The sequence below is a fragment of the Suillus subaureus genome, assembly GCF_016647635.1.
Source record: "Suillus subaureus strain MN1 chromosome Unknown BJ212scaffold_22, whole genome shotgun sequence".
NCBI classification, from domain to species: Eukaryota; Fungi; Basidiomycota; class Agaricomycetes; order Boletales; family Suillaceae; genus Suillus; species Suillus subaureus.
In genome coordinates this window covers 342,410-365,659 of record NW_024538578.1, presented here as the reverse complement: position 1 = coordinate 365,659, position 23,250 = coordinate 342,410, and the positions used below count along the sequence as shown (strand labels likewise).

The 23,250-nt window shown below is 48.6% G+C and overlaps 11 protein-coding genes across 11 annotated transcripts; 4 read left to right on the top strand and 7 right to left on the bottom strand.

Moving 5' to 3' along the window:
• Nucleotides 1-38: 38 nt before the first annotated feature.
• BJ212DRAFT_1364675 (uncharacterized protein) lies at nt 39-1,511 on the bottom strand. Its single transcript, XM_041336040.1, has 2 exons — nt 1,011-1,511; nt 39-957 (listed from the first exon to the last, which is right to left on the bottom strand). The coding sequence occupies exons 1-2, from the start codon at nt 1,371-1,373 to the stop codon at nt 451-453; spliced, it is 870 nt and encodes a 289-aa protein (XP_041191579.1). The 5' UTR covers nt 1,374-1,511; the 3' UTR covers nt 39-450.
• BJ212DRAFT_1364672 (Ca2+-binding EF-hand protein) lies at nt 1,512-2,912 on the top strand. Its single transcript, XM_041336039.1, has 4 exons — nt 1,512-1,905; nt 2,076-2,223; nt 2,443-2,679; nt 2,732-2,912. Exons 1-3 carry the CDS (start codon nt 1,647-1,649, stop codon nt 2,528-2,530), a joined length of 495 nt encoding a protein of 164 aa, XP_041191578.1. The 5' UTR covers nt 1,512-1,646; the 3' UTR covers nt 2,531-2,679; nt 2,732-2,912.
• A 650-nt stretch (nt 2,913-3,562) lies between these two features.
• BJ212DRAFT_1482292 (uncharacterized protein) lies at nt 3,563-3,843 on the bottom strand (the record flags this gene model as incomplete). The annotated part of the gene is made up of 2 exons (XM_041340394.1): nt 3,563-3,765; nt 3,834-3,843. 2 exons carry the CDS (start codon nt 3,841-3,843, stop codon nt 3,563-3,565), a joined length of 213 nt encoding a protein of 70 aa, XP_041191577.1.
• A 23-nt stretch (nt 3,844-3,866) lies between these two features.
• BJ212DRAFT_1274956 (uncharacterized protein) lies at nt 3,867-4,464 on the bottom strand (the record flags this gene model as incomplete). Its single annotated transcript, XM_041331186.1, has 2 exons — nt 3,867-3,994; nt 4,047-4,464. 2 exons carry the CDS (start codon nt 4,462-4,464, stop codon nt 3,867-3,869), a joined length of 546 nt encoding a protein of 181 aa, XP_041191576.1.
• A 5,627-nt stretch (nt 4,465-10,091) lies between these two features.
• Nucleotides 10,092-12,028, top strand: BJ212DRAFT_1364630 (uncharacterized protein). The gene is made up of 3 exons (XM_041336038.1): nt 10,092-10,113; nt 10,159-10,826; nt 10,889-12,028. Exons 2-3 carry the CDS (start codon nt 10,436-10,438, stop codon nt 11,662-11,664), a joined length of 1,167 nt encoding a protein of 388 aa, XP_041191575.1. The 5' UTR covers nt 10,092-10,113; nt 10,159-10,435; the 3' UTR covers nt 11,665-12,028.
• BJ212DRAFT_1588493 (uncharacterized protein) lies at nt 12,029-13,791 on the bottom strand. Its single transcript, XM_041342430.1, has 5 exons — nt 13,495-13,791; nt 13,379-13,441; nt 12,710-13,327; nt 12,460-12,654; nt 12,029-12,407 (listed from the first exon to the last, which is right to left on the bottom strand). The coding sequence occupies exons 1-5, from the start codon at nt 13,639-13,641 to the stop codon at nt 12,228-12,230; spliced, it is 1,203 nt and encodes a 400-aa protein (XP_041191574.1). The 5' UTR covers nt 13,642-13,791; the 3' UTR covers nt 12,029-12,227.
• A 252-nt stretch (nt 13,792-14,043) lies between these two features.
• BJ212DRAFT_1482288 (glycoside hydrolase) lies at nt 14,044-16,673 on the top strand (the record flags this gene model as incomplete). The annotated part of the gene is made up of 18 exons (XM_041340393.1): nt 14,044-14,106; nt 14,155-14,238; nt 14,290-14,427; nt 14,480-14,498; nt 14,547-14,752; nt 14,809-15,093; nt 15,141-15,199; nt 15,248-15,322; nt 15,374-15,392; nt 15,447-15,473; nt 15,520-15,632; nt 15,683-15,886; nt 15,942-16,034; nt 16,092-16,133; nt 16,189-16,378; nt 16,436-16,496; nt 16,552-16,571; nt 16,623-16,673. The coding sequence occupies 18 exons, from the start codon at nt 14,044-14,046 to the stop codon at nt 16,671-16,673; spliced, it is 1,749 nt and encodes a 582-aa protein (XP_041191573.1).
• Nucleotides 16,674-17,047: 374 nt separating this feature from the next.
• Nucleotides 17,048-17,656, bottom strand: BJ212DRAFT_1300814 (uncharacterized protein; the record flags this gene model as incomplete). Its single annotated transcript, XM_041333035.1, has 2 exons — nt 17,048-17,211; nt 17,266-17,656. 2 exons carry the CDS (start codon nt 17,654-17,656, stop codon nt 17,048-17,050), a joined length of 555 nt encoding a protein of 184 aa, XP_041191572.1.
• Nucleotides 17,657-18,631: 975 nt separating this feature from the next.
• Nucleotides 18,632-20,888, bottom strand: BJ212DRAFT_1364612 (ammonium transporter). Its single transcript, XM_041336037.1, has 7 exons — nt 20,695-20,888; nt 20,618-20,630; nt 20,497-20,567; nt 20,022-20,438; nt 19,551-19,964; nt 19,185-19,501; nt 18,632-19,135 (listed from the first exon to the last, which is right to left on the bottom strand). The coding sequence occupies exons 1-7, from the start codon at nt 20,741-20,743 to the stop codon at nt 18,905-18,907; spliced, it is 1,512 nt and encodes a 503-aa protein (XP_041191571.1). The 5' UTR covers nt 20,744-20,888; the 3' UTR covers nt 18,632-18,904.
• Nucleotides 20,889-22,872, top strand: BJ212DRAFT_1364610 (regulator of chromosome condensation 1/beta-lactamase-inhibitor protein II). Its single transcript, XM_041336036.1, has 5 exons — nt 20,889-21,996; nt 22,031-22,195; nt 22,224-22,672; nt 22,731-22,745; nt 22,803-22,872. Exons 1-3 carry the CDS (start codon nt 21,261-21,263, stop codon nt 22,406-22,408), a joined length of 1,086 nt encoding a protein of 361 aa, XP_041191570.1. The 5' UTR covers nt 20,889-21,260; the 3' UTR covers nt 22,409-22,672; nt 22,731-22,745; nt 22,803-22,872.
• On the bottom strand, nt 22,607-23,077 carry BJ212DRAFT_1274979 (uncharacterized protein; the record flags this gene model as incomplete). Its single annotated transcript, XM_041331190.1, has 5 exons — nt 22,607-22,672; nt 22,731-22,745; nt 22,804-22,885; nt 22,943-23,004; nt 23,054-23,077. 5 exons carry the CDS (start codon nt 23,075-23,077, stop codon nt 22,607-22,609), a joined length of 249 nt encoding a protein of 82 aa, XP_041191569.1.
• Between the last annotated feature and the right edge of the window lie 173 nt (nt 23,078-23,250).

Below are 23,250 nucleotides of genomic sequence, written 5' to 3'. Positions count from 1 at the left end.
TTTAAGTATTTGCCTCCGCTCAAGTTGAATGTTCCACTGGATGAGGATAGAATTAGAGACGGGATTACGAAACCCACTATCAACTTCGAATTTGATTCATGTATACGGCGCAATTGAAACGCGGAAAATAAGGACGTATGTAAGGTATGACTACATGTACAACTGAGGGGGAACAAGAAACCTGCTTTGGCCAGAGCTTTCGAGAAGTATCATAATGGGTTTATCGATAAGGATGTTAAGGTACGCAGATAGTGACTCGTAACAGGGAAGGCGGTGACGCTAGTTGAGGAATGAAAAATGTATAGTAGAAGAATGGAAACTGATTGTCTGTGACTAAACCATGTGGATGTGGCATGCGAAGAAATGCAGACAACACGAGGGCTGAGTAAGAAGTGTCAGGTATAGCCTATGAATCTTCAATATTGCAATGTTCATGTAGAACTTACCATGTTAAATTGTGATGCGGGCAACGCCGGCGAAGAGATTGTTCATGGCGTCTTGGACTGCCCTGAACTTCGTCACACCACAACGCTCACTCTCGATGTGCTGGCACAACCCGCTAAGGGAGACGAAGTGGGCCTGGCAGGTGCTGAGAGGGCACCGATAGACTTTCTCCTGGTGGCGAGGGCTAGCCAAGTGACGGTTCAAGTCCATCAACGTCCGGAACTGGGTGTGACAAAGAACACATTCATAGGCCTGCCCGTTCCATGACTGCCCTGTCGCGATAAGCTTAACGTTGGCACGTTCACCAGCAGTGATGAGCCGCGCTGGGTTGGTAATCAAGTTAGAGCGATCATTGGTGCGGACCCAGTTGTCAACGACGCGTCGGTTGACGCCTGATCGACATGAGCCGGATTCAAGATGGAGAATGAGGGCAGAATTATTGATAAATGCCAAGCCACATCCGTTGAAGGGGCAGATAGTGTCTTTAGAGCGGTGTATACTAGAGTTCATGTGCTAGTTCATCTAGGTCAGGTTTCGCGCAGCTCCAAGAATGGAGCGAAGCTTACAGAGTGAAGGTTGCTCGGAGACCGGAAAAGTCTTTTGCACGCAATACAGTACACGTCAGCGTGCTTCTGCCGGTTATGCTCGTGCAAGCCAAAGTCGTTCTTGAAGACCTTGTTACAAGAGCTACAGTAAGCATGCTCGCCTTCGTAATGATCCTGTAAATCCGACGCAGAGTCAAAATGGACGCGGCAGTACTGGCAGTAATGGTGGTAGGGGCTCTGAACGTAATGTTCTTTGAGTCCTAGACTAGACTCAAAGTCGAGTTGACAACGATCACATTCCCAGTGATTGGTGGAGTCCCGGACATGCTGGTGGTAAGCAGACCAGGAGTTGAAAAAGCGATTACAGCGATGACAATCAACCATCTTCTGGATAGTTCTACTAAACAATTCTGAGCTGTTATAGGCGCGTTAGCAGCACCTCCCAACTCTACGCAAGAACTTATAATGACTTTGTCGTTGTGACTTGTAATGACTCTTAATGGTCGTTGAGAAGGGCAATTGAAGAGTCGACGCGACGAATTGCGCTGACATTTATATTAGTGGTGCACGGGGTCCCAGGCGCGTCGGTGTCAAACAAACGTCAATTTGGCCACCGCTAAACAGTTTGAGCTAAACGTTAAACTCAATCCGCTCGCCATGTACTCTGCTTCCGCACAAAAAGCCAAGAGACGCACGCACACGCGTCCTGAGCTTACCGACGAACAAAAACAAGAGATAAAGGAGGCTTTTGAACTCTTTGACACGGACAAGGATGGCTCACTGGACTATCACGAGCTCAAGGTCGCAATGCGTGCCCTCGGCTTTGATATGAAGAAAGCAGAGGTATTGAAGATATTACGAGACCATGACAAGAGCGGCCATGGTCTAATCGACTTTGAGGATTTTGCAAAAATCAGTTGAGTATTTCAGTTGCATCAATTCTACTCAAGCGACAAGTCCGTACCAGATCCCCAAAACGCGACTCATGTTTACATTATTGGGTCTTGATGAAACCGGATCTCACGCCTACAGCACCTTGAACTTCTCTCGTGATTGTGCGCCCTTTTGCTAACGTTGTTTCCCTAGTGAGCGAACGGATCCTTGCGCGAGATCCGATGGATGAGATCCGCCGAGCTTTCCAATTGTTCGATGATGACAACACAGGAAAAATTAGTCTACGGAATCTTCGACGTGTTGCAAAGGAGATTGGTGACCGATTGGAAGATGATGAATTGTGAGTAATCCCCATTCATTCTCGTTTTGGGGTGCAAGGTCTGCGAGAGGCACGTATGGTAGGCACTTCGTCCCAGCAACCCTTTTTCGTGCTCGTTACTGCATCAACTCCCTTCCTTTGCATTTCCGCTTTTTCTTCACCGCTGTTTGCCAAGTGACTGTTTTTTTTTTCGTTCGTGGAGTTCCAAATTTGCTCACCCCTTGTTCTTCCATTTCGCAGGCAAGCGATGATAGATGAATTTGACCTCGACCAGGATGGAGAGATTAACGAGCAAGAGTTTTTTGCCATCATGACAGACGATGCATAGCTCTCTTCCCTGATGGTCATCATCTCTTCCTATTTTCTCGAGTCGCATACCGTTATACCGTCTCTCACTGGTTATTATCTATTAACTCCCAATTGTTTAGTAATATATTGCGATCGTTCTCCGTACGGAACATCCACGAATTTTATCCTGTGAGTCATTTTCTGATCAAGAAAGGCGCCCTCTTATTCGTAATATAAACAGCTGTGCTATGTTCATTAGAATCCCTCGTGTAATTGTACAGCCGCCGCTTGATATGTGATGCGCCGCTGAGTGATGTCTATTCTATGAATCCTTGTAACACGGCCGGTGCCCACCGCGAATCACGATCGGGAGCCGTAAAGTCTTTAGAGAAGCCAAGGAGGCTGCCGGACCGCACAGCTTGAATTGATGCAGATAAAAACACATGCATTTGTTGTCCACTTGTGGCTACATAGCCTTGATCATACATGATGGGGCCCTATAATTCCCCAAAGAAGACTAAAACAATAATAAAACCCGTAAAACAAATCTCCGAAATAAACACCCGAGGAGTAAAATAATTTACAACCATAACGTATGGCTACATACGCAGAGTGGTGTTAGGATACAACCGAGAATGATGAGAGGTAAATAAAAAATCCGTCCATGATAGTGCAAGCGATGAATGATAAAGATACAACGTGACGATGGGATGCAGGGATAAGATACAACAGGATTGGCATGGGGACATTGGATTTTAGTAGCAGCATCAGCAGATGTCAAGACGGCGTTTTGCGAAGATTGCATATAATCGGCAACATAGTGGGCGCAGTCTTCTGTGGCGAACAAAGATTGCTCTAAGGATAGAACAAGAGCTCCGGGTAACTGAGAGGCGAGAACGTGTGACGACAATAGAGAGGACATCCTAGATGTCGACATGAAGATGATGCGAAGGAGCGGGGCGAAGGTCATGAGAACGTAGGTGCTTTGACTGTGTCAAGGACGTGGCAATGAAGATCATGAGCGAATGACAGACATAAGCCGACCAGGACGACGAGCGGCGATGAGGATGCACTAGAGAGCATCTGGAGCTAGCCAATGCAAATAGGGAAAGAGAGTATAGAGCAAGAAAGTGAGGGTCGTCAAATGAATTTCGAATGCGGGAAATGAACTGAAATCGAGAGATAAAACAAGAGTCGTGCGAGAGTCGTAGAGCGAGACAGAGAAAGGCTGGTCAAAGAACAATGACGCAATGGCCAGACCTGGCGAAAAGCCGACTGCACCGCAGAAGAATATATGGAGAACGTGAGTCCTGCGCGTGAGGGATTATGAGCCAATGACGAACCTGAAGCCATCGTCGTAATCACGGTGGATGCAATTAAACGTCATCCACCATACCCATCCTCTCCATCAACTTGGGAAGATCCTTATGGACTTTCATGTGCTGGCCTAGGTTATCGTGGCGACTAAACTCCTTTCCACAACCAGGGTATGGACATCTATGCGCTGCCATCGTTGATAAGAATGAGGAGATAGACTGCAGAAACATTTAACTTACGCTTTTCATTGGTGTGGATGCTCCTGATGTGTCGTTTCAGATGCTCCCCTCTTGCGAAACACTTGCCACAACCGCTAATGTCGCACAAATAGATCCGACTTCCGAGGGGGTCACTGTAACCTCGGGCCCGACCACTGCCGCCGGCATTGATCACAGTCGGCACGCGACGACCCCTCGATTTCTTCGTGAGGTTAGGGACTGGGACAGGAACAGGGAGGGACCGTGCGTTCTTGCGAGACTTTCCTACCTGAGATGACGAGCCTGGCGTCAAAGTGGAGGCAGCAATAAGAGGTGACTTCGCAGCACGCTTTGGTGCAGGCTGTGGGAGTGTCGAGCCATAGGGGTGGTACCGCGCCGAATTCCTGCCGGAAAAAGATCGAGAACGTAAGCTTCGCGTGTTCTTTGACGTTGTTCGCATGTGGGGTACGAAGTCGCCGTCTCCATCGTCATCCTCTACTTCTTCCGCCCCGTAATCATCGTCGTTGTCGTCAAGGCCAACTTCGTCAACACCGTCTGCGTCTTCTTCGTCATCCAAACTGAAATCATTGTCTCTTTCGACAAGAAAAGTCTCACCAAGCTGTTGTACGAAGCCCTGGGGCATGAAGTGACGCTTCCCTGAACTATGTCCATCATTGGAGCTGGACCCATGGTGATTAAAAGCTGCAATGTCCGGCTCGCCTTCAGCATCCTCATCCTCAGGTTCCGGTAGATCCGTGAACCCCATCACGGGTGATACCTCCGCAGGTCGCACAGTTCTCTGCTCCTGCAAACCCTGTGTTTGAACTTTCAAAGCCTGTCGTTGCTGTTCCTGTTCCTGACACGTGCGCTCACAATCGCTGACGATAGATGATCCAAGATATGCTTGTCTCGGAACAGGTGCAGGCAGCACAGGCATGCTCATCGATGACAACGGATTACTTTGGCTCGGCATATAGCGCATTACTAGTTCTGAAATGCCAGTGTTGTGCTGCCCAATTGGGGATGGACCTGATGCTGAGGATGTCAGGTGTAATGGACCAGATATCTGACGAGTACGCACCTGTCTCGAAAAGACCATCATAAACCGCCAAGCCGTTGGGCGAGTTGGAAATATCAGCTGGCGGGCTATAAGGAGCTACAAGGTCGGGAATGCATTCCACTTTGATGTTCTGACGAGGCTGCTGGTAACAGGCATGCAAAGCTGGAGGGACCGAAGCCGGGAAACCGTGATAAGAGCTTGTGGCCGCCTGCGGCTGGTATTCAGCGTCAAAATCCTGTGGGTAAGAGTGTGCATCGCTCCCCGCAGTATGAGTGAGATTGGCTGCGGGGGTAGGAGGAGACCCATACAAGGAGTTGCTGTATTGCTGAGGATTCACCTCCTGGGGCTGCGGTGGAGGACACAACGGTTGGAATTTTTTCACTTCAGGTGAAAAAGGATACCCCATTGCGACTGACAAGGGCATGGGCAACGGCGCTGCGACAGGCTGCTTATACACCTCCGGGTTCTCCGCCACATACCCCGATAGGGTGAATGCCCGTGGAGCGTGCGGGAACAAGTATCCAGCGGCCACCAGGTCATCGGTCATGATGTAGGGATAATAATCATCACTAGCAACATGCGATATGTCGTTCTCCATCGAATCGATGGGAGGCTCAGAAAGCGGGCTCTCGTTGGCCGATGATGAAGAGAGTGGAGACTCGGCGGAAGCGGCCGAGCTGTCAGACGGGTATGGGTTATAGTCTGGTAGTGGCTGGGGAAGTGGCGACTGCTGTGCAAGAGAGTAATATGAATTGAAACGAATAGAGGGGGAGAAATGGCCAAGACTAGGGCTAGAACTAGAATGCGAATGTGTGCGAGCGAAATACGGGGAGCTTGACATGTTGACAGCCACCGAACGTCTAGACTGTTGTCGTGGGGCTGGCTGATGGGGGAAAGGATAAGGAGCAGAGTCGAAATAAGAGGGACGAATATTCGAGTCCATTTGCATTTTAAGGACAGAGTTGGAATACGGAAGATGCCTTGTCTGGAGTGAATATGAGCCCAGATTTATCTAGAGACACTAAAATAAGGGAAATGATTCGAGTTGGAAATTATTGGTCATACCAAGGACGACAGATCACCAGGTTCGCGCACAAGGCAGCTTAGCGGTCGCGTTCAGGTACCTTAAGCGGATGTGATCGTGTGGCTGTGAATGTAATTTACAATTGAGGGGGGAAAAGATCTGAGAATGGAACAATCGCGGGGAGCGCGTTGGTCAACGGCGGGACACCGGAAAAAGGCCTAGAAAGCTGTATGGAATGCGATCGGGGCTGTGGAGCAAACTGCTGCCAGAGTGCCACTGCCCTTCAAATGAGTCACGTCGTGTTCAAAGGTCGTGCGCGTGAGTGTTCGTGAAGTTGATGATTCTGTCAGAAGCGATGGAGAACAATAAAAGTGTCAATTTCTGTCAATGAGTAGTGCAGTTTCTGAGCGGCGATGAAAGTGAAGGAGGGGACAGCCTACGAAACGAGAGCAGATGATAAACCAATGGCCAAGAATTACTGCAACCTTAGTACAGCCTTTGAAGAAACCTTGCACCGCCGAACGAACCTGGTAGTGATACGGAGTCAAGAGAACGAATTAACGAAACTCATTTGCGATCATAGAGAAGCCTTGCCTGTGTACTATTGTTGATTCTACTTTGCCGGATTGCCACTGGCAGTTCTTCGATAGGGATCTCTCGGGACCAGCTTTCCTTAATGGCTATCCTCTGGATGAGGTGCTTTTCAACTGAAAAGTATAGCCTATGGTCGCTGGTCGTAGCACGAGGCTACCGAACACTTTTCGACAATCCTTGCTTTTTTGGAGAGCTAAGGTTCACAAGCACCAGCAGGCAGCTGCCATCTTAAGCCTCAGATCTAAGGTTTGTGCGGAAACTCCGATTTAACAGCTGATCTCAAGCCGTGAACGTTCATCTACGTTATCATCATCGTAACAGTTTCGCAAATCACACGAACGTTCTACCCTTCCGGCCCTCTCAATAGCATCACCACGTCGGAGTATTCTTTATTTTGCACAGGTAGGGATCCCATGCGCTGCCTTCTATACTCACAGAGATTTCGTCAGTTTAGGTACATAGTTGTGCCTAAGCTACCTTCTTTGATCTATCTGGCGTCTACACCAGTCATTTCCCAACGCGAGGCACTCGGCTCCCTGCAGCCTGATATTTTACTCCTCCCTGCAGCATGAAACCTCTTTACGGTAGCTACTAATCAGCCCGTTACTCAAGGAAAGGCTTCCGCTCCATCCTGTCACCGCATGTCAGTCGCGCCAGGGGTGGCAAAGCGACGTAAATCAAGGATTCCTCGAGAATGTCCCTGAGAGTATCACGCACTTTCATATCTATGGATTGGAAATCCACTCCCTCAGGTCCCCACACCAACAGTGCTACTTGCCTTCTAAATTCATACTGCGTTGCCGTAGACCCTCACCATCCCTTTCCAATCACGCACTTCTTAATCACCCCAGCCACCCTGATTGCGGTGTATGTCGTTTATTTATTGGCTTCTGCGGAAAATTAGACCAGAATCTATTCATGGCACCTGACATGAGCGACTACCTCCCTGGGAATCACATTCGTATCGCACCGCATTTCGATTTTAATCGATTGTTTCATTTATGAAGAGGTTGGTTGGCAGGCGTGTGCACGCCATTGTGATCCTGGATGGAGACTTGCCAAGAATCAACAATGCCGCTCAACCTTCCTTTTTGCGGTTGATACTCGAACTTAAAGCGCCTGTTCTATCTCCATAGAGCAGGGCATCATGGAAATGCCCGCCGGACAGCTGAATTCGGCAAATCATTTTCTGACTGGCCGTTCTGGCGGGAGCGAGTGTGCACGGGACGTAAGTGAGCAAGGCCCCATCAGATAGCCATAAAATTAATTAAAAATCGAACGAGCATACACTTGATCTGAAGCGACAGTCGGTAACTTTCATTTTTAATACACCAAAGATCAGTAATAGAAGGCCCTGGCTTTGTCTGCGGATGTGATGATTCATCTACGCGGTCTAAGCACCGCAGCTGTCTAACGCTTGTCAAACATAGTCTCGTCCGATTCAACGGACTATGAGTGATGGCACTATAGTTGGGACGGAGCGCCAACGATTATTAAGCGGAAACCTGTGTGAACGGACAGGGAATTAGCATTGTCGAATGGAACTGGAATTGGAACTGGAGACCGGGCGAACCATGCTAATCCAATAGCTAGCCTTGCTGGATTTGTGCCAGTGGCAAGCACGAGTATGCCGTGCGGTGACTGATCCAAGGGTGATGTCGCAATATTCCCTGGATCCAGAAAGTAACCTAGGTGCCGATTTATTGCGAAATTGACGTGACCGTCGTCAGTGTTTACTGCGTGTCCTGACGCGTCTCAAATTCAATTACAACCAATTACAACTTGATTATCGAGATGAATTTCAAAGCAGCGAAGGCAATTCTTGGGAATCACCAAATACAGAAACCTGCTATGTTGAGTCAGCGCAAAGCGAGCGCCCGAACAGCAAATAGGCTCCCTAAACTTACCAATAGATTCCAAAACACAAAATCGCCGTATTGCCGTTAGGCAAGTCGACACGTTCTTCGGAACATTATAAAAACTTTGCGGAATAACTCGGAGGGGAGGAAATGTATAAGGTGCAGGACTTCACAATCAGTCGGCAGGTCCCGATGATGTTACTGCTTTGAGAATTGCTACATTAGCTGCTTAGCAAATGTATACATTAGTAGTGTGTGGACATAGAACATCGGAGAACATACGCAACAATTCTACCGAGTGTGCGTGCATAGCCTCGAGGAGATAACCTTATCATGAAGCGCGCATTCGAGAAAAGTGACCTGCAAGCAGGCAACGTCACTGTGGGCCTCGAGATGAGTTAATGGTTTATGGCCTCAGTGCATAGTAGCAGATGACGCTCCATCGTCCATGGGAAGGTTGACACATCCCATCAGTCGATGCCGCGGATGTGCGGAAAGCAACAGGCTGTTCATTTGTAGAGACCAAGACACGCTGTTTAGGTTGGATCCGGCCAGTGGTGCTATCATCATGGATGAGAACGTTATTAATAGCAAAAAAAAAACAAGGAGGACGGCGATTTAAAGAACCAGGGAAGTAAGCACCGGTAAGTGAACGGAAAGTGTCTCGACAATGTCGTTTCCTTGGATAACCCGTGGTGGACGCAAGTGCGGAAATTGGGAATAAATACATTGCCTGGGGATTAGGCCGCGTCAACAACACCATCAGCACACAGTACGTACATTCTTGAACATACAATCTAGGTCAAGATTATCCGAACCAAAGCTACGAACGGGGGCGTGCCAAAACGAAGCTGGTAGCCGCCACATGACGGTAAAGGCAAATTATTACTCCAGTTCGGGTGCTGCTGAGACAAAGCAGTAAATAGAAAGTGGATCTTGTGGAGGCAGTCGACAGGTGCTTCAAGTGCCCACCAGAGGTCCCGATATACAAGTTGCAGTAGAGCGGCCAAGGATGCCTATATTGGTAAATCTGGTAAAAATGGGAGCTAACAGCAAGTACCCTCCCGGTATATTAGCATGAAGATCACTGAACTGAAAGCAGAGTTTACGCAGAACGATAGTCTACTATAGACGTTAACAGCGTCGTCTGCTGCGCAACGTGGTGATCATGACGGTCCGGGCCATGATACGGGTGGTCCATGGACCACCACGGTTGAACACGTGGGTAGGGTTCGATCGTGTGAACGGGGTAGTTTGGCAAAAAAACAACGAAGGACCCCTGTCCGAAATCCCCTGCGCTAGAGTTCGCCCGCAAGGAAATTTTGTTGGTTTGAAAACACAGTTCGACGCTGTTTTATACCGTAGAAATAGTCTGTAACAGCATTGGATAAATCTTTGTCGAAGAGGTGAGCAGTCGTCGTCTCCGAAAAGCCCCTTGTTCTCATTCTCCCATCAGGCGTCGTAAAAACGATGGAAAGCCCTGAATCTCAATTCAACCAATCTCCTGGAGCTCTATCGACACCTTTACAAGACGACGACACCCTAGTAGACCTTAATCAACCTAATAATTTGGTCAGTATCTTTTTTTGCTTTATATTCCGTTATAATATTTACCAGGGTAACGCCACTCTTTACATTCCATTACAATCCCTTACAGGACTCTCTACATCTTTCGACTGATTCAAACCCAAATTCTCGAAGAGTAACGCGTTCCCAAACAACAGGTCGTCCAACTGTTCGTTGGGGAAAGCACGGCAGAGGCGACCCCCCAGATACGCCATACAGAGGATCTAGTGCTTCTCTCAAACGATCCTTCGACGCGCGGGCAGTCGACGACGAAACTGACGTCGAGGCGGATCAAGACTCAACTTACGTGCCATCGAAGCTTCTCAAGATGGAACCTACCGTGTTGATCCCGGAGTCGTCTCCCGGTTCAATGGTTGAGGATACCCCTCAGTTAAAGGAAGTCACGCCTCCATTCGAACCTAGTGGCACCCCAATACCCGGGGAATACACTTTCCTTGACGCTTCCTCTTCCTCATTTACTTCTGAGCGTCGTGGACCGAGGATACGCACGGCCCCCCCTATTCCCGTTCCGAACTTGACAAAAAAGAGTCGCGGTCGCCGCGTCCCTACCGCCGGCGACGATGCCGCAGTAGAAGGAGAAGCAGCTGAGGGACGTAAGGGACGCGTTTATGTCTGTAAAGTGGAAGACTGCGGAAAGTGCTTTAGCCGTGGAGAGCATCTCAAACGGCACATCCGATCTATCCATACACATGAAAAACGTGAGCCTCTTTGTTGCATCATCGCCTCTCCGGACTTTGTTAATAATATCCGTCACGATCAGCGTTCGACTGCCCTCACCCCACGTGCGACAAACGTTTCAATCGGAATGATAATTTACTTCAACATTTACGTGTCCACAAGGGTGACAATTCTTCTCAGACCTCCGTCGATTCTGCACATCCAGGTACCACTACAGAATCTCATCTTGATGATGGCAGTTCCTCGGTAGCGGCCCAGCGCGCCTCATCTAAGGCGAGCAGCACCCGCAGAGCAGTCCGCCCAGCACGTAAGACTAAATCGGCTGCGTCCACCCCACCAATCCATCCGGCACGTATTGCTGCTTCACGAGCGGCGAGCCGAAACGCTCCTCTGACACTTCCACGCACCTATTCCCTTCCTCCGCTCACCTCTTTAGCGTCTTCCTATCACAACCCCGCTGCCGCAGGCTTCATGAACAATACCAACATCGCGGTCTCCTCCCTCCGGACTGTCATGGGTGAGGAGGCTGAGGAGACAGATCACGAACAGGAGGAAACAGAAGTTTCTGAGGACGAGGGTCACCATCGCCAGACAACACACAGTCTCAGCGACCTCCGCTCGATGTACAACTTCCGTAACGCTTTCAGCTCAGCTCCCTTGGTGCCTAGGAAAGACATGGCACGCGGTAACAGTGTACCTGCTGATGAACACCTAGACAGCGCACCTGTCTCCGCAGGACCCGGACCGTCTTCCAGTCCTTCACCTTCATCCATGTCTCACGAAGGTCCTGACGAAGCCCGCAAGTCAACTCCGCATTCTCTGCCAACAGGGGAACTTAAATCCAACGACAACCGTTGATATTCCCGCGTCCTCGTCCAATGAATCGTCGCTGTGGATATACGTTGATTGCCTCATATGTTGATCATTCTCATCAGTCGTTGTCTTGTATGTGTCTTTCGTGTCGCCTGACTTTCATTGATGCTTTGCGTTTACAAAATCGATTTAATATTGATCTCCTATCGTGTCTTCCTTTATCCTCTTTGTCGTTAAAACTTGTCTTTGCGTTTTTGTCCGCGTTCGATTGAATCAGTTTTTGATTTCCTCTTCTATGCCCTCTGGATCCGCATACTTAGTTATCTGGTCTCTATAGCCCTAATTGCGGGTACGGTTCGCCCGCCTTGTCTTGGTCATGTTCTTTTTGCGATACCTGGATGGTTGTAGTACAAATTGTTTGGACAACGCTATAGTTTGGATACAAGATGACCAGGTAATCCATTGTGATGAGTACATTGATTGCAAGAGAATATGTGTGTGCGAGTATTGAAGCAAAGCGAGTGTCATATTGATATCGTACAGTTCCATATATATGCTTCCGATAGCGAATGATCAGATAGTGACCGTTTCAGACATGTGAATGCACTTCAAGCCCATGCAATGATATCCTGCTCCGTGGGGCCAGTGGGAACATCGGACGCGGCGAGGTTGCACTGATGGAATGCGCGGACTTGATCGGGCTTGAAAGCACCGACAACGGTGTGAAGCAAACCGCGGTTGTGGAACAAGACGAGATCGCGTTCCTTCCAATCATGCGGATACACCAACTAGGCAAAGTTATATCAGTTCATATAGAGAAAGAGCAAGCAAAAATAATACCCCGGGGGCGATACCGGGCCGTTGCATCAAGTGCAGAAGTTCGCGAACCTTCCCAAGGTCCTTGATATGTTCTCCATCGGGGTATAAAGCACCCTCACGGGAAGCGCCGGGTGGTAAGGGTTTCACGATAAGTTCTTGAGCACCGCAGGGATGCACTTGGAAGTGTAGTTCGCCTGTGACAGGGTTCTTCCAAAGCTACGTATGCTCAGCTTTCTAAAAGTCATGTCCGCGGAATGGAAATAGGACGTACAATAGGCAGCGTTTTAATTTTCGATTGCTCCCACTCTGGAAGTTCGTTCAGCGGCAATTCCAGACCTTCGTTCACGATTCCTAGACCGTCCGACTTCGCACGGGCAGGCGCCATCCAGACGTAAGGATGGGGTGCGTACCGAACAGAGGTCCGAACGGCAAAGCTCTTCAACTCAGGCGGCAGGATCTGAAACATCTTCTTTCCTGACACAAAAGCTGTGGTCCCCAAAGGCACAGATAGGGTTTCTCCAGATAGATCATCGTCATCGCTGTACCTGACAGTCTGCCTATCACCCTCAGGCACGGTGATACCATAGAGGGTAGTCGCACGAGGTGGATTGTAATCGTACAGCGCGGCATCGATGTGCCAGCGATAGAATCTGGTGAAGCCCAGGGCCTCGTTTTCGGCAGAGACACGAGTCTTGTGGAAGGATGTATGCGAGGGGTGCTTGAGAGCAGCGGATTCAAGACCCTCATGGTTGTAGACCATGCCATTGCCAATGAGTTGAACTTGAGGAACCCGAGGAATCGTCTTAAGATCTGGGTGAAGGATAGACTTCTTGGTCGACTGAGTCTTGTTGTTACCATGTCCGTATGATTCGGACTCGGGATCAAAAGCCTGTATGAACCTGAGAACTGTCTTGAAAGCCATGTCAACAAGCTCGCTTACCTTTGTTAGAGCATACTGTTGTTCCGGTGTCAGAGTAACATCTCTGAACAGCAAAATTCCATGCTGCGAAGTACATAAGTCGAGTGTATTTCAGTGGATGAAGATCCGAGACCTACAGTGTACAAAGCTGTCTCAATCTCCTTGAATTGCTCAGGAGTTAGTTCGCCAGGGCTCACGTTCTTGACTTCCCGACCAAAATCAGGGTCAAAATCAGTACGACTGGCAGTGGCGGGGAGGGTGATTGGTGCTAGCTCAATGGCCATGTTGCGTTCGAAATCAAGTATGAGATGCGAAGTCAAGTCGAACAGAAAGAGTTGATCCGGCCTTATCTTGGCTGTTGCCGGCCCGAACTGGTGCCGACGCCCGTGTATTAGGTCCTAATAGTAGGGACGAATGCATATATTCTGTCAAAATCTGCGGGAAACTTGCAAAAGGGCGGTCAAGGATTTCAAGACAAATTAGATTCTTCTCATTGACGATAAATTAGAAAGGTGCGTCATAGCTGGGTCACAGCCGCGTCACGACCGCGTCACGGCAGGCGGACCGTGTCAGTACTCTCGTTAAGAACTATAATATCTATCTGCCCCAGGCCTAGGCAAGTATAAAGTAAGCTAATATTCGGTTGCCCACGTATGTGGCTTGGTTCACCTTTGTCACTCGCAGCCATGGAAGAACCAGGAGTCAGACAGAGGAAGAAAGCAGCTACTGGGTCGTCGTATGGTCACGAGGTGCGCACTTGACAGTTGCTTTGGTCACTGGTACGCTAATGACTGCAGACGGACGATGAAGCAAAGTCTGGCTCAGCACTTCCAAAAATATATGTGTTACTAGCCGCTGTGTTGGTTTTGGCACTTTACAATGTCTGTATAAAATACTTTCAAAGTTGGCGAATTCTACTTACCCATTGCTAGTTTCTAGCTCTGGTAAAGAGACCGCTCAACCAGTTCCTCGGTACACCTACCAGACATCTACCAGGAGTTCGAACAAATTATGTCCCCACCTTCACAGCGGACGAGGCAAAACAAGACGCAGTGGTAGAGGCCTTTAAAGTACGGAAACGTGTATTTGCTCAGCCTGCCGTGGACTGACACCTCACCTCAGCATGCGTGGTTTGCATACGGTAATGCAAAGTCCATATAGTTATGGGCCAAATGATTGATTTCAGTAGAAAGAGACGCTATGGGTGACGACGAGTACCACCCAATCTCGCACGCTGGCTCAAATCTAACCAAAGCGGGGGGTATTGGGTATACTGTGGCAGACTCTATCGACACGATGATTATCATGGGGCTGGAGGATGAGTATCAGCGTGCAAGGGCATGGGTGGCAGACAAGCTCTCATTTGAACGGGATGGTAATTTCAACACTTTCGAGGTAAGTAGAAACATTTTCATGGGGTAATGGCGACTTGATATGTTTTTAATCATCAGACAACAATTAGAGTCCTGGGAGGCTTACTGTCTGCATACCATTTGTCTGGGGAAGACCCCGTATTTCTTGAGAAGGCCGAGGAACTCGGTAGCCGCATTCTGCCCGTTTTTGAGACAGAGTCTGGTCTTCCGTTATCACTAATTAATCTGGCACTTCGAGAAGGCGTGCAAGATAACGATAATGGTGGGTATATCAGTACTGCCGAGGCTTCAACAATACAACTCGAATTCCGCTATCTGGCGTACCTTACCGATGAGGATACGTATTGGGAGAAGGCTGAAAAGGTGAGTATTTTGCTTAGGGTTCTGCGTTAGATCCTACATCGTCTCAGGTAATGGCCGTCCTGAGGGCAAGCGCAACGCCAAGCGGGCTAGCCTCCATCTTTGTTGAGTACGTCTTGAATTCATAAAATTGCCAAGCATACAGCTTATATGCCAGCCCGAAAATGGGTCGCTACCAAACTTCATCGATTCGGATCGGGTCTCGTGGGGATTCTTACTACGAATATCTACTGTGAGTAGACATAATGTTAACTTTAACGTTGCTCTTATTTTTGAGTTACAGGAAACAATACTTACAAACTGTAAGCATAATATGCAGGAAAATTTGATGTTGGAAAGTCTGATAATTCCCTCAGAACCAAACGGAGCTTGTATATCGCGAGGTATATTTGACGGTTTGATTCAAACATCATTCATTATACGTTTTAGATGTACGCCACAGCGATGACAGGTATCCACACACACCTGGTAAAGCGGGGGCTTTCCAGCCAGCTTCTCTACATTGCTGAGCTTAACCCGGAGCGGAACCAAAATGGGGAAATGTTGGCTGTATCTTGTTCTTCAATGATAGATGCCCTAATGTGATCAATAGTGGATGGCGTTTAACACCCAAGCAAGACCATCTCGTGTGCTTCCTTGGCGGTTCCCTTATGCTTGGTGCCACAACGTCCGGTGCCCTTGTTCACAATGTCTCAATTCCACCCCGAACCGACGAGCTCACCGAACAAGGCGAACGTGATTGGCTTACAGGAGTGGAACTCATTAAGACTTGTATGGCCACATATGACACCCAAACGTATGTTTCGATGTGCCTCAGTAGTGTTTACCTGTGCACTGAACATGACGATCAGCGGCCTGGCGCCTGAAATTGCGCACTTCCGTATTCTGGGCGATGGGGTAGATGATTCAGTGGCTCCTGCGGACTGGTATATCAAAGGCGCGCGGTATGTTGGCTCACTTGTCACATCGAGTCGCACGCTGACTTGCTTGTGAATTACCAGCCCAAACGCCCCTCCTCCTTTTGATGCCCGGTACATCCTCCGGTATGTTTGGTTCTGTTCTGTCGTTCACTCATGAGGGATTCAACTTGTACTGTAGCCCGGAAACTGTCGAATCCATCTTCATTGCCTTCAGGCTCACCGGTGATCCCAAGTATCGCGATTACGGCTGGGCGATATTTCAGGCCATCGAAAAGCATTGCCGCATCCCAACAGGCGGGTACGCGAGTGTGATAAATGTGGATCAAGTTCCCGTGGAGTATGATGATAAAATGGAGACTTTCTTGATGGTGTGTGACTCCCTGCCCTTCCCACATGATCGTGGCTGACTCAGTTTTCTTTGCCAGAGCGAAACATTAAAGTATCTGTATCTACTCTTTGCGGATTCAAGTGTGCTTCCTCTCAATGGTGAGTTCCTTGTTCAATGGACAAGACGTAGCTCATGTATCACATTATTTTACAGAATATGTCTTCAACACGGAGGTAAGCCTGAAACATACATCTGTCATTCCGCATATGCTCAAATTTGGACAGGCGCATCCGTTGCCCGTATTTAATCCAACTATACGCACCGGCTTTTCGTAATTATTCGCCCTGTGCTATCGTGAGATTGTCTGAGTATAATATTATTGGCCGGCTGGTGTATCCAGCTGCCTGCAGTCGCATCGATACGTGCTTAGTCAATTTCGGCTTTACCATTTGTAGCAGCTGCATCACCGACAACCTCGGCACATTTGAAACAACGGCAGTATCCAACACCAATCAATGTATTAATCCTCAAAGTCCAAATAAACTGTCTAATCCAGTAAGTAGAATTATAGCGAGGACCAAGACGATACGACGTGGAGCTCGAAGATGTAACGTGAGTTCATAATGAATGAAGTTAGGGATGAACTAAGTCGTAACGGGTGTGGTAGTATGGTGTGGTACTGATTAAATGTCAAATACAATAGCAGGATCTAAAGCGTCAAAGCAGCAGCCTGAGCATACGATAGGCCCTTGCAAGCGGGTGATTCGGGGGCAAGAGAGATGAATTCCCAAGGCTCATTGATCTCAATGTCATGACCAAAGTCATCAAGAGCAATGACTGAACGGACAGGCGGGAGGACCTCGAAGTCAGTATCTATACACAACTTCGAGTCAGCATTGTGACGAATGAAACCTGGCAGTACGGTACCTTGTGCCTTGGATTGTTTCTTGGTCTTGAACGTCACGAAATCCGCAAGCGCCATCTTGGAGAAACCAGACTTGGTTCTCGTCACTGGTGTAACATTAACGGGGCGCCCCGATCCAGCGAGTATACGAGAGTCAGGCTCATCGCCATCCCAGAGTTCCAAGCTTGCCCTCTTAGCAGCCCGGCTCGCGTGCCCTTGCTTTGGCACCGGTGCTGGTACTCCCCCAGCCGCTCTCTCCTTGCGCTCCTTCACTTGCGCGTGCTCCCGCCGCTCCTTCGTCTGGTGCCTAGCACGCTCGTAGGCACGCTGGTCCTTCGCACCGACTTCGGTGAGACGATTGTTAACCGTCTCATGCGACTGTTCTAAGGATTTCTCGGAGGATGTGGTAGACATAAAGAAAGGTTGAATGACAGTGTCTCACTTATATAGATAGGTGGAAGCGATATCCCACGGTGACGGCGGCGGCGGAAGCATTGTCAGGAGATGTTAGGATCACGGTTACTGGTTTGAAGCGGATGCATCAGTCGCTGAGATTAGCTCGCAGCCGCAACGTTTACCAAGAAGGCTGCTGACGAACGTTGTCGTGACCGAAAGCACTCCACCGAAGATGACGCGAAACAGGAAACTCCGATCGTATACGTGTCACGTGTCAATGATAAATCACTGGCTTGGGAGGCTCCTAAACTTTAAGCCTTCTATATAACGACTTGTCTTCTTATAGAGCTCGTATGTCATATATTACTATTTGTACAAGGGAACAACAAGCACGAACTCTCCTGGTCGGACATGGCCCGAAGACAGCTTGTTTTCTCAACATTGATATCTGATATCTTTCATAGTTGACCCTCTGCATGATGTTGCAGTCGCAGTCTCTTTGCCTGATCCTCATATTACAGTGACTGACACCGAACAAGATCGCCATATCCTTTTAGTCGAGTTTCTGCTGGCTTCATTCCTGAACGTCTGCATGCAGACACTGTAAATGCACATTGAACCCGGGCCTGGCGGCTATTACCGGGCAAGGGTCAAGGAAAAATCCTAAAACCTGTGATGAACGTATATTTGTCTACTATCACGCATGGGGGAGGATGTCGGACCTGTGCCTGACACCTTGTTCGATTGGAGGAATCCAGCATACGCGAAAAGTTTAAGCCCCCATGACTCGGAGGGTTCTTGCTGCTACTCACCATAAACAGCATCCTTTACTTCAGCTTTTCATACGCCTTTTTCTGCGTGTGGCTTCCGTTTATTCTTGGAACAAGATCGATATGGGTAGGCGTCCTTCGTTGTAAATAGGGTGATGGTTTAATGTAGCTGGATGCAGGCGCAATTAATTTCTAGGTCGTTTCCCCACTCCAGACAGATGTTGACTCAGAATCGACAGACTGCAATTTTGGCTGCACATGCAGTGATAAATATTACGATGTAGCGACGATACCAGCAGTAGATGTTTTAGGTAACTATATGTACCATAACTTATGTAAATACGCCCTCTTCTTGAGATGAGCTATAGTCAAGTGAAGTACAGAAGGTTAGCAATGTACCCTCCTAATAATTATGCTGGGAAATAGGAATAGAAAAGAGAGTGAAGACTGGTGCACGCAATAACCGAAACGACAGACGATTAAAATATATGTGCAATTAAGGAGAGGCCGCGTCGGCCTGGGGGAGTTCAATGGACTTCTCCTCAGTACTATCGGAACTCAGTTCTTCAGCCCGTAAATTTTGTTGTTGATCCTGTTGCGCGAGGTCTGGTTGGCCGTGTCTGTCACCAGCGGCGCTGGGTTGGCGTGTACCTATACCGTTGCCAAATGCCGTCCAGTCCATGAAGTCACGCCGTACTTCGATGTAGTCATTCGCAAATTCACCGATCTGGGCTATCATTAGACTAGTAGAACATCAAGAGTATGACAGGGCTTACCTCGACTTCGTCAAGACCGAGTTTCTCACCCTCAGCCGTTGTGCGTAAGTGAAGGCCAGGGATAGCGTTGACGCACTTGGCAATGAGAGCAGTAACAACGAATGAGTATGAACACGTCGCGCAAATATAGGCGACTTGGATGTAAAGCTGTTTCCAGTTGTGGTCGACCCAGCCACCAGGGACATTTGTATTGACGCCATCCAGGGCGATAATAGAACGGGAAGCGAAAAATCCATTCATCAAGAGACCCAATATCCCGCCGACAGCGTGCTCAGCAAAAAGATCGAGTGCATCATCCATACGAAGAAGAAATTTAACTCAGGGTTGTGTCAATAAGTGCACTCCCAAGTAATACAATAGTCTTACCTTTAGTTGCGTAATTACACACAGCGCCAGTGATTATGCCCATGATTACTGCTGCCCATGGATGGATGAATCCTGAAGCAGGCGTGGCTGCTACGAGACCAGCAATGGTTCCAGAGCAGAACCCGACCATAGTATATTTGCGCTCCAGGCGGTAGTCGAGGAGGCACCAGACGATACCGCCACACGCAGCAGCAAGCATTGAGTTCCACACCGCCATGACGGCGCGCAAATTCGCCCCAAAAGCGCTACCACCATTGAAACCTAGCCATCCAAACCAGAGTATGAATGTACCCAGATTAACCATGGAGACATTGTGCGGTCTGAAGTTCAGGAGTTCCTCCTTCTGCCTGCGGCCAAGCACCCAGGCATAGGCAAGTCCTCCGACCCCGCTTCCGATCTCCACGGGACCTCCACCTTTTAGATGAAAAGGATGTCAGAGAATACATACAGCAGTAAAGAAAATTAATTAACCTGCATAATCGAGAACGCCGTATTTGAAGGCCCATCCGTTTATATTCCACGGCCAACAAGCGAGAGGGCAATAAACCAAGGTCATCCACAAAAACGTAATAACCATAGCAGGAAGGACCCGTCCGCGCTCAGCGATTCCTCCCACCAGTATTCCTACTGTGACGCATGCGAATTCCATCTGGTAGAATGCGTATAACAGGTCAGGAATTAGTGGGGAACCTGGTGACGGGTCACCAAGGACATCCATCAGGCCAAAGTGGGCAAGGTTGCCTATGAATCCATTGGTGGCAGTTGGCGAAAACGCCAAGGAGTAACCCCAGAAGTACCACTGAAAAATACAGACTGCGTTGCTGGCAGTAACTGCCCAGATAAGGGTCAAAGCGGACTTTCTTCTCGCCAATCCGGAATATAGAAAAGCTGATATAACACCATAAGTGAGCAGATGGGAAATCCGGTGTGAGAGAGATTTGCGAACCGAGACCTGGTATCATAAAAGATACCATGGCACCCGCCACGATTATGAAGGAGATATCTCCACGATCGAACCTGTGGTATGCAATGAGAATGCTACAGCGGCAGAAATGCTATTGGCTCACTGGGTGGTATCTCCTGTTGCGCAAGATAATCAGCATCAATATTGTGCCTCGGTCACTATGACGGTTGTGGGACTCACTCTTCGAAATAGCATTCAACACTTCTAAGATGCTCTCTCTGAGAACCATCACGTCGAATATAGTCTGGCAAGGAGATACGCCTAGTGCTGACTATTCAGAAAGTCACGTCTGTCCAACTAATAAACCAAGTTGCTGCGCGCTGGAGCTTTAACTTCGGGGCTTGACATGTTGAAAAGTTGAATGAAATTTCATTGGTCGGATAACGAACGACGCCAAGCTTAGATAAGAAGAAGGAGTGCCGCTCCTTGCACTGCACTCTTGAGTTACGGCGCATATGTGACACCTGCGGTCTGCCTCCTCCTGACATTTACATCCGCTAAAGACCCGCCGGGAGTCTGGGCAGCCGCAAAGGTGAGTCCCTAGATTTTAAATCTAGGTTACTTATTTTCTATGATGTTATTTTATCTCACGTGATTACAGTATCAGTATTCATATTAGGTAACTGACAGATTATCTTCCATCCAACATGACCTTGCTGAGTGCTCCGCGAGGTGATATACACACACGACTCGAATCGATCGATTTCTTTCAGTGATCACGATCAAGCCTTACATCGCACTCGTTCATGGAAGCTCAGACTCCATGTCTACGTCTCCTAGCTGCTGGCTCCAACGCTCGCGGTCAGCTAGCCAATGGTTCTGATGACGATTCACATACTTTCAAAGAGTGCCGCTTCATAAGCTGCATAGAGGGCACGCTTCCCCCCGGCGCGCTTGGCATCTTGCAGCTTGCGACTGGAGCAAACCACACTCTTGCATTGTTGGAGTTTGGTGACGGCCGAAGGGAGCTTTGGGGGTGCGGAGACGGACGCAAAGGGCAGCTGGGTCCAGAATACGTGGAACAGTTGTCAGAATTTACGCCGATCAGCATGCCCTTGCACAAAACTTATACTTCCCAAGGATATACCTGTTGTCTTATCGCTGTAGCTTGGGAGACATCATATCTTGTTTTGAAATCACCTTCCCGACCAGACGTGGTCATCGCGATGGGTTCAAATGACTTTGGGGTACTCGGCGTGGGCACAAAACAAGCTACGGCAACTCCAGCAGTCGTTTCGTTTAATCACCTCACTATCGAGGGACGCTCTATCGATCCCAGTGAGCTCGTTATCGAGTCCATTGCTGCAGGACCTCGTCACGTCGTACTTAATGTGCGAGCCGTTCTCAGTAATGAGCATATGCTCATCGGCTGGGGTTTGGCCAGACATGGCCAACTAGGGGACACGAAGATCGTGAACTATAACCGCCCTCATATCGTTTCCCTCGATATATCTCCAGATCCGGTGCAAACATATTCTCTCGGTCTCCAACACACCGTCGTCTGCCCACCAATCAGGGCGGACAACAGCTCTTGGATCTAACAAGAAAGGACAACTCCATAGTATGGATTCTTGGGGGCGTGTTCGACAGGTTGGGTGCACGTGGAATGGGACATATCTTCTCAGAGACGACGACGAAAATACCCTTCTATCGACGGGAAGTAATGCCCATGGTCAACTAGGTCGGAAGTCGCAAGTCGAGGAGAACAGGGTTACCGTTGGGCCTGTCAAATTTACTGTTATCCCACGATGGCAAATTGCCTTCACTGAAATCCTTTGCTTGTGGCAGCGAACATGTGATAGCAGCGATCTCTCCATCTGGCTCGTCGGACATAGAAGTTTGGGGTTGGGGGTGGAACGAGCACGGTAACTTGGGGCTGGATCATACAGGATGATGTGCCGAAGCCCATCAAGATCTGGCCAGCAGAAGGACACACGCTGGACGGAAGAATTGCTCGAGTATGGGCTGGAAATGGGACCAGTTGGATATTGTTACAAACATAATATACAGCTCTGTGCTGAAATGCGACGTATGCGGAACAAAGAGGATAGCCAACTATTGAAGATACAGGGCAGGGCAAGGACAGAGGTCGCTAATCATCCAAGAGGTCCATGTCGTTGTGAATTTGCCGGACAGTGGTTTCCTTCGAAGCAGCGAGCTGTAACCATATATAAGCGTCTCCTATAATCAGTAGAGGACCTCGTAGAGTTTGATACCCTTCCTATCAATAACTTGATGCAGAGTGTTAGCTTGCAGGATACAATAGAGGTCAGAACATGGGGGCCAGACCTGAGTAGCATCCTTGGCTTCATTATAACGATGCAACAGGTTTATGTGTCTTGATACAATAGCCTCTGCACTCTCGTCCTCACTGTAGATTAACTCAAGGGGTCAGTGCATTCCACCGGAGTCGATTATCTGCTCCAACCCTATCCTCTTCTGTGGGACATCAATTTCTGCTTGAAGTTTATCGATGTATTCTTTTTGTTTCTATAGATAAATTTAAACACGCTTTTGTATGACTTGAAATCTGACATACCTTGGCAGACGTCACGGCATGCATGATAGTCTGTTCTCCTGCAGAACGAATACATAGAACTTCGGAAGTGACGAGGCAACGCGTTGTTGACTCTTGTTTGTGCATCTGAGTTCTTCCACTTGCCGCGCTAAGCCATACCTGAATGAAATTGTTGTAATGCTGACGCGCAGGTTGGGAATCATGCAAATTATTTCTGC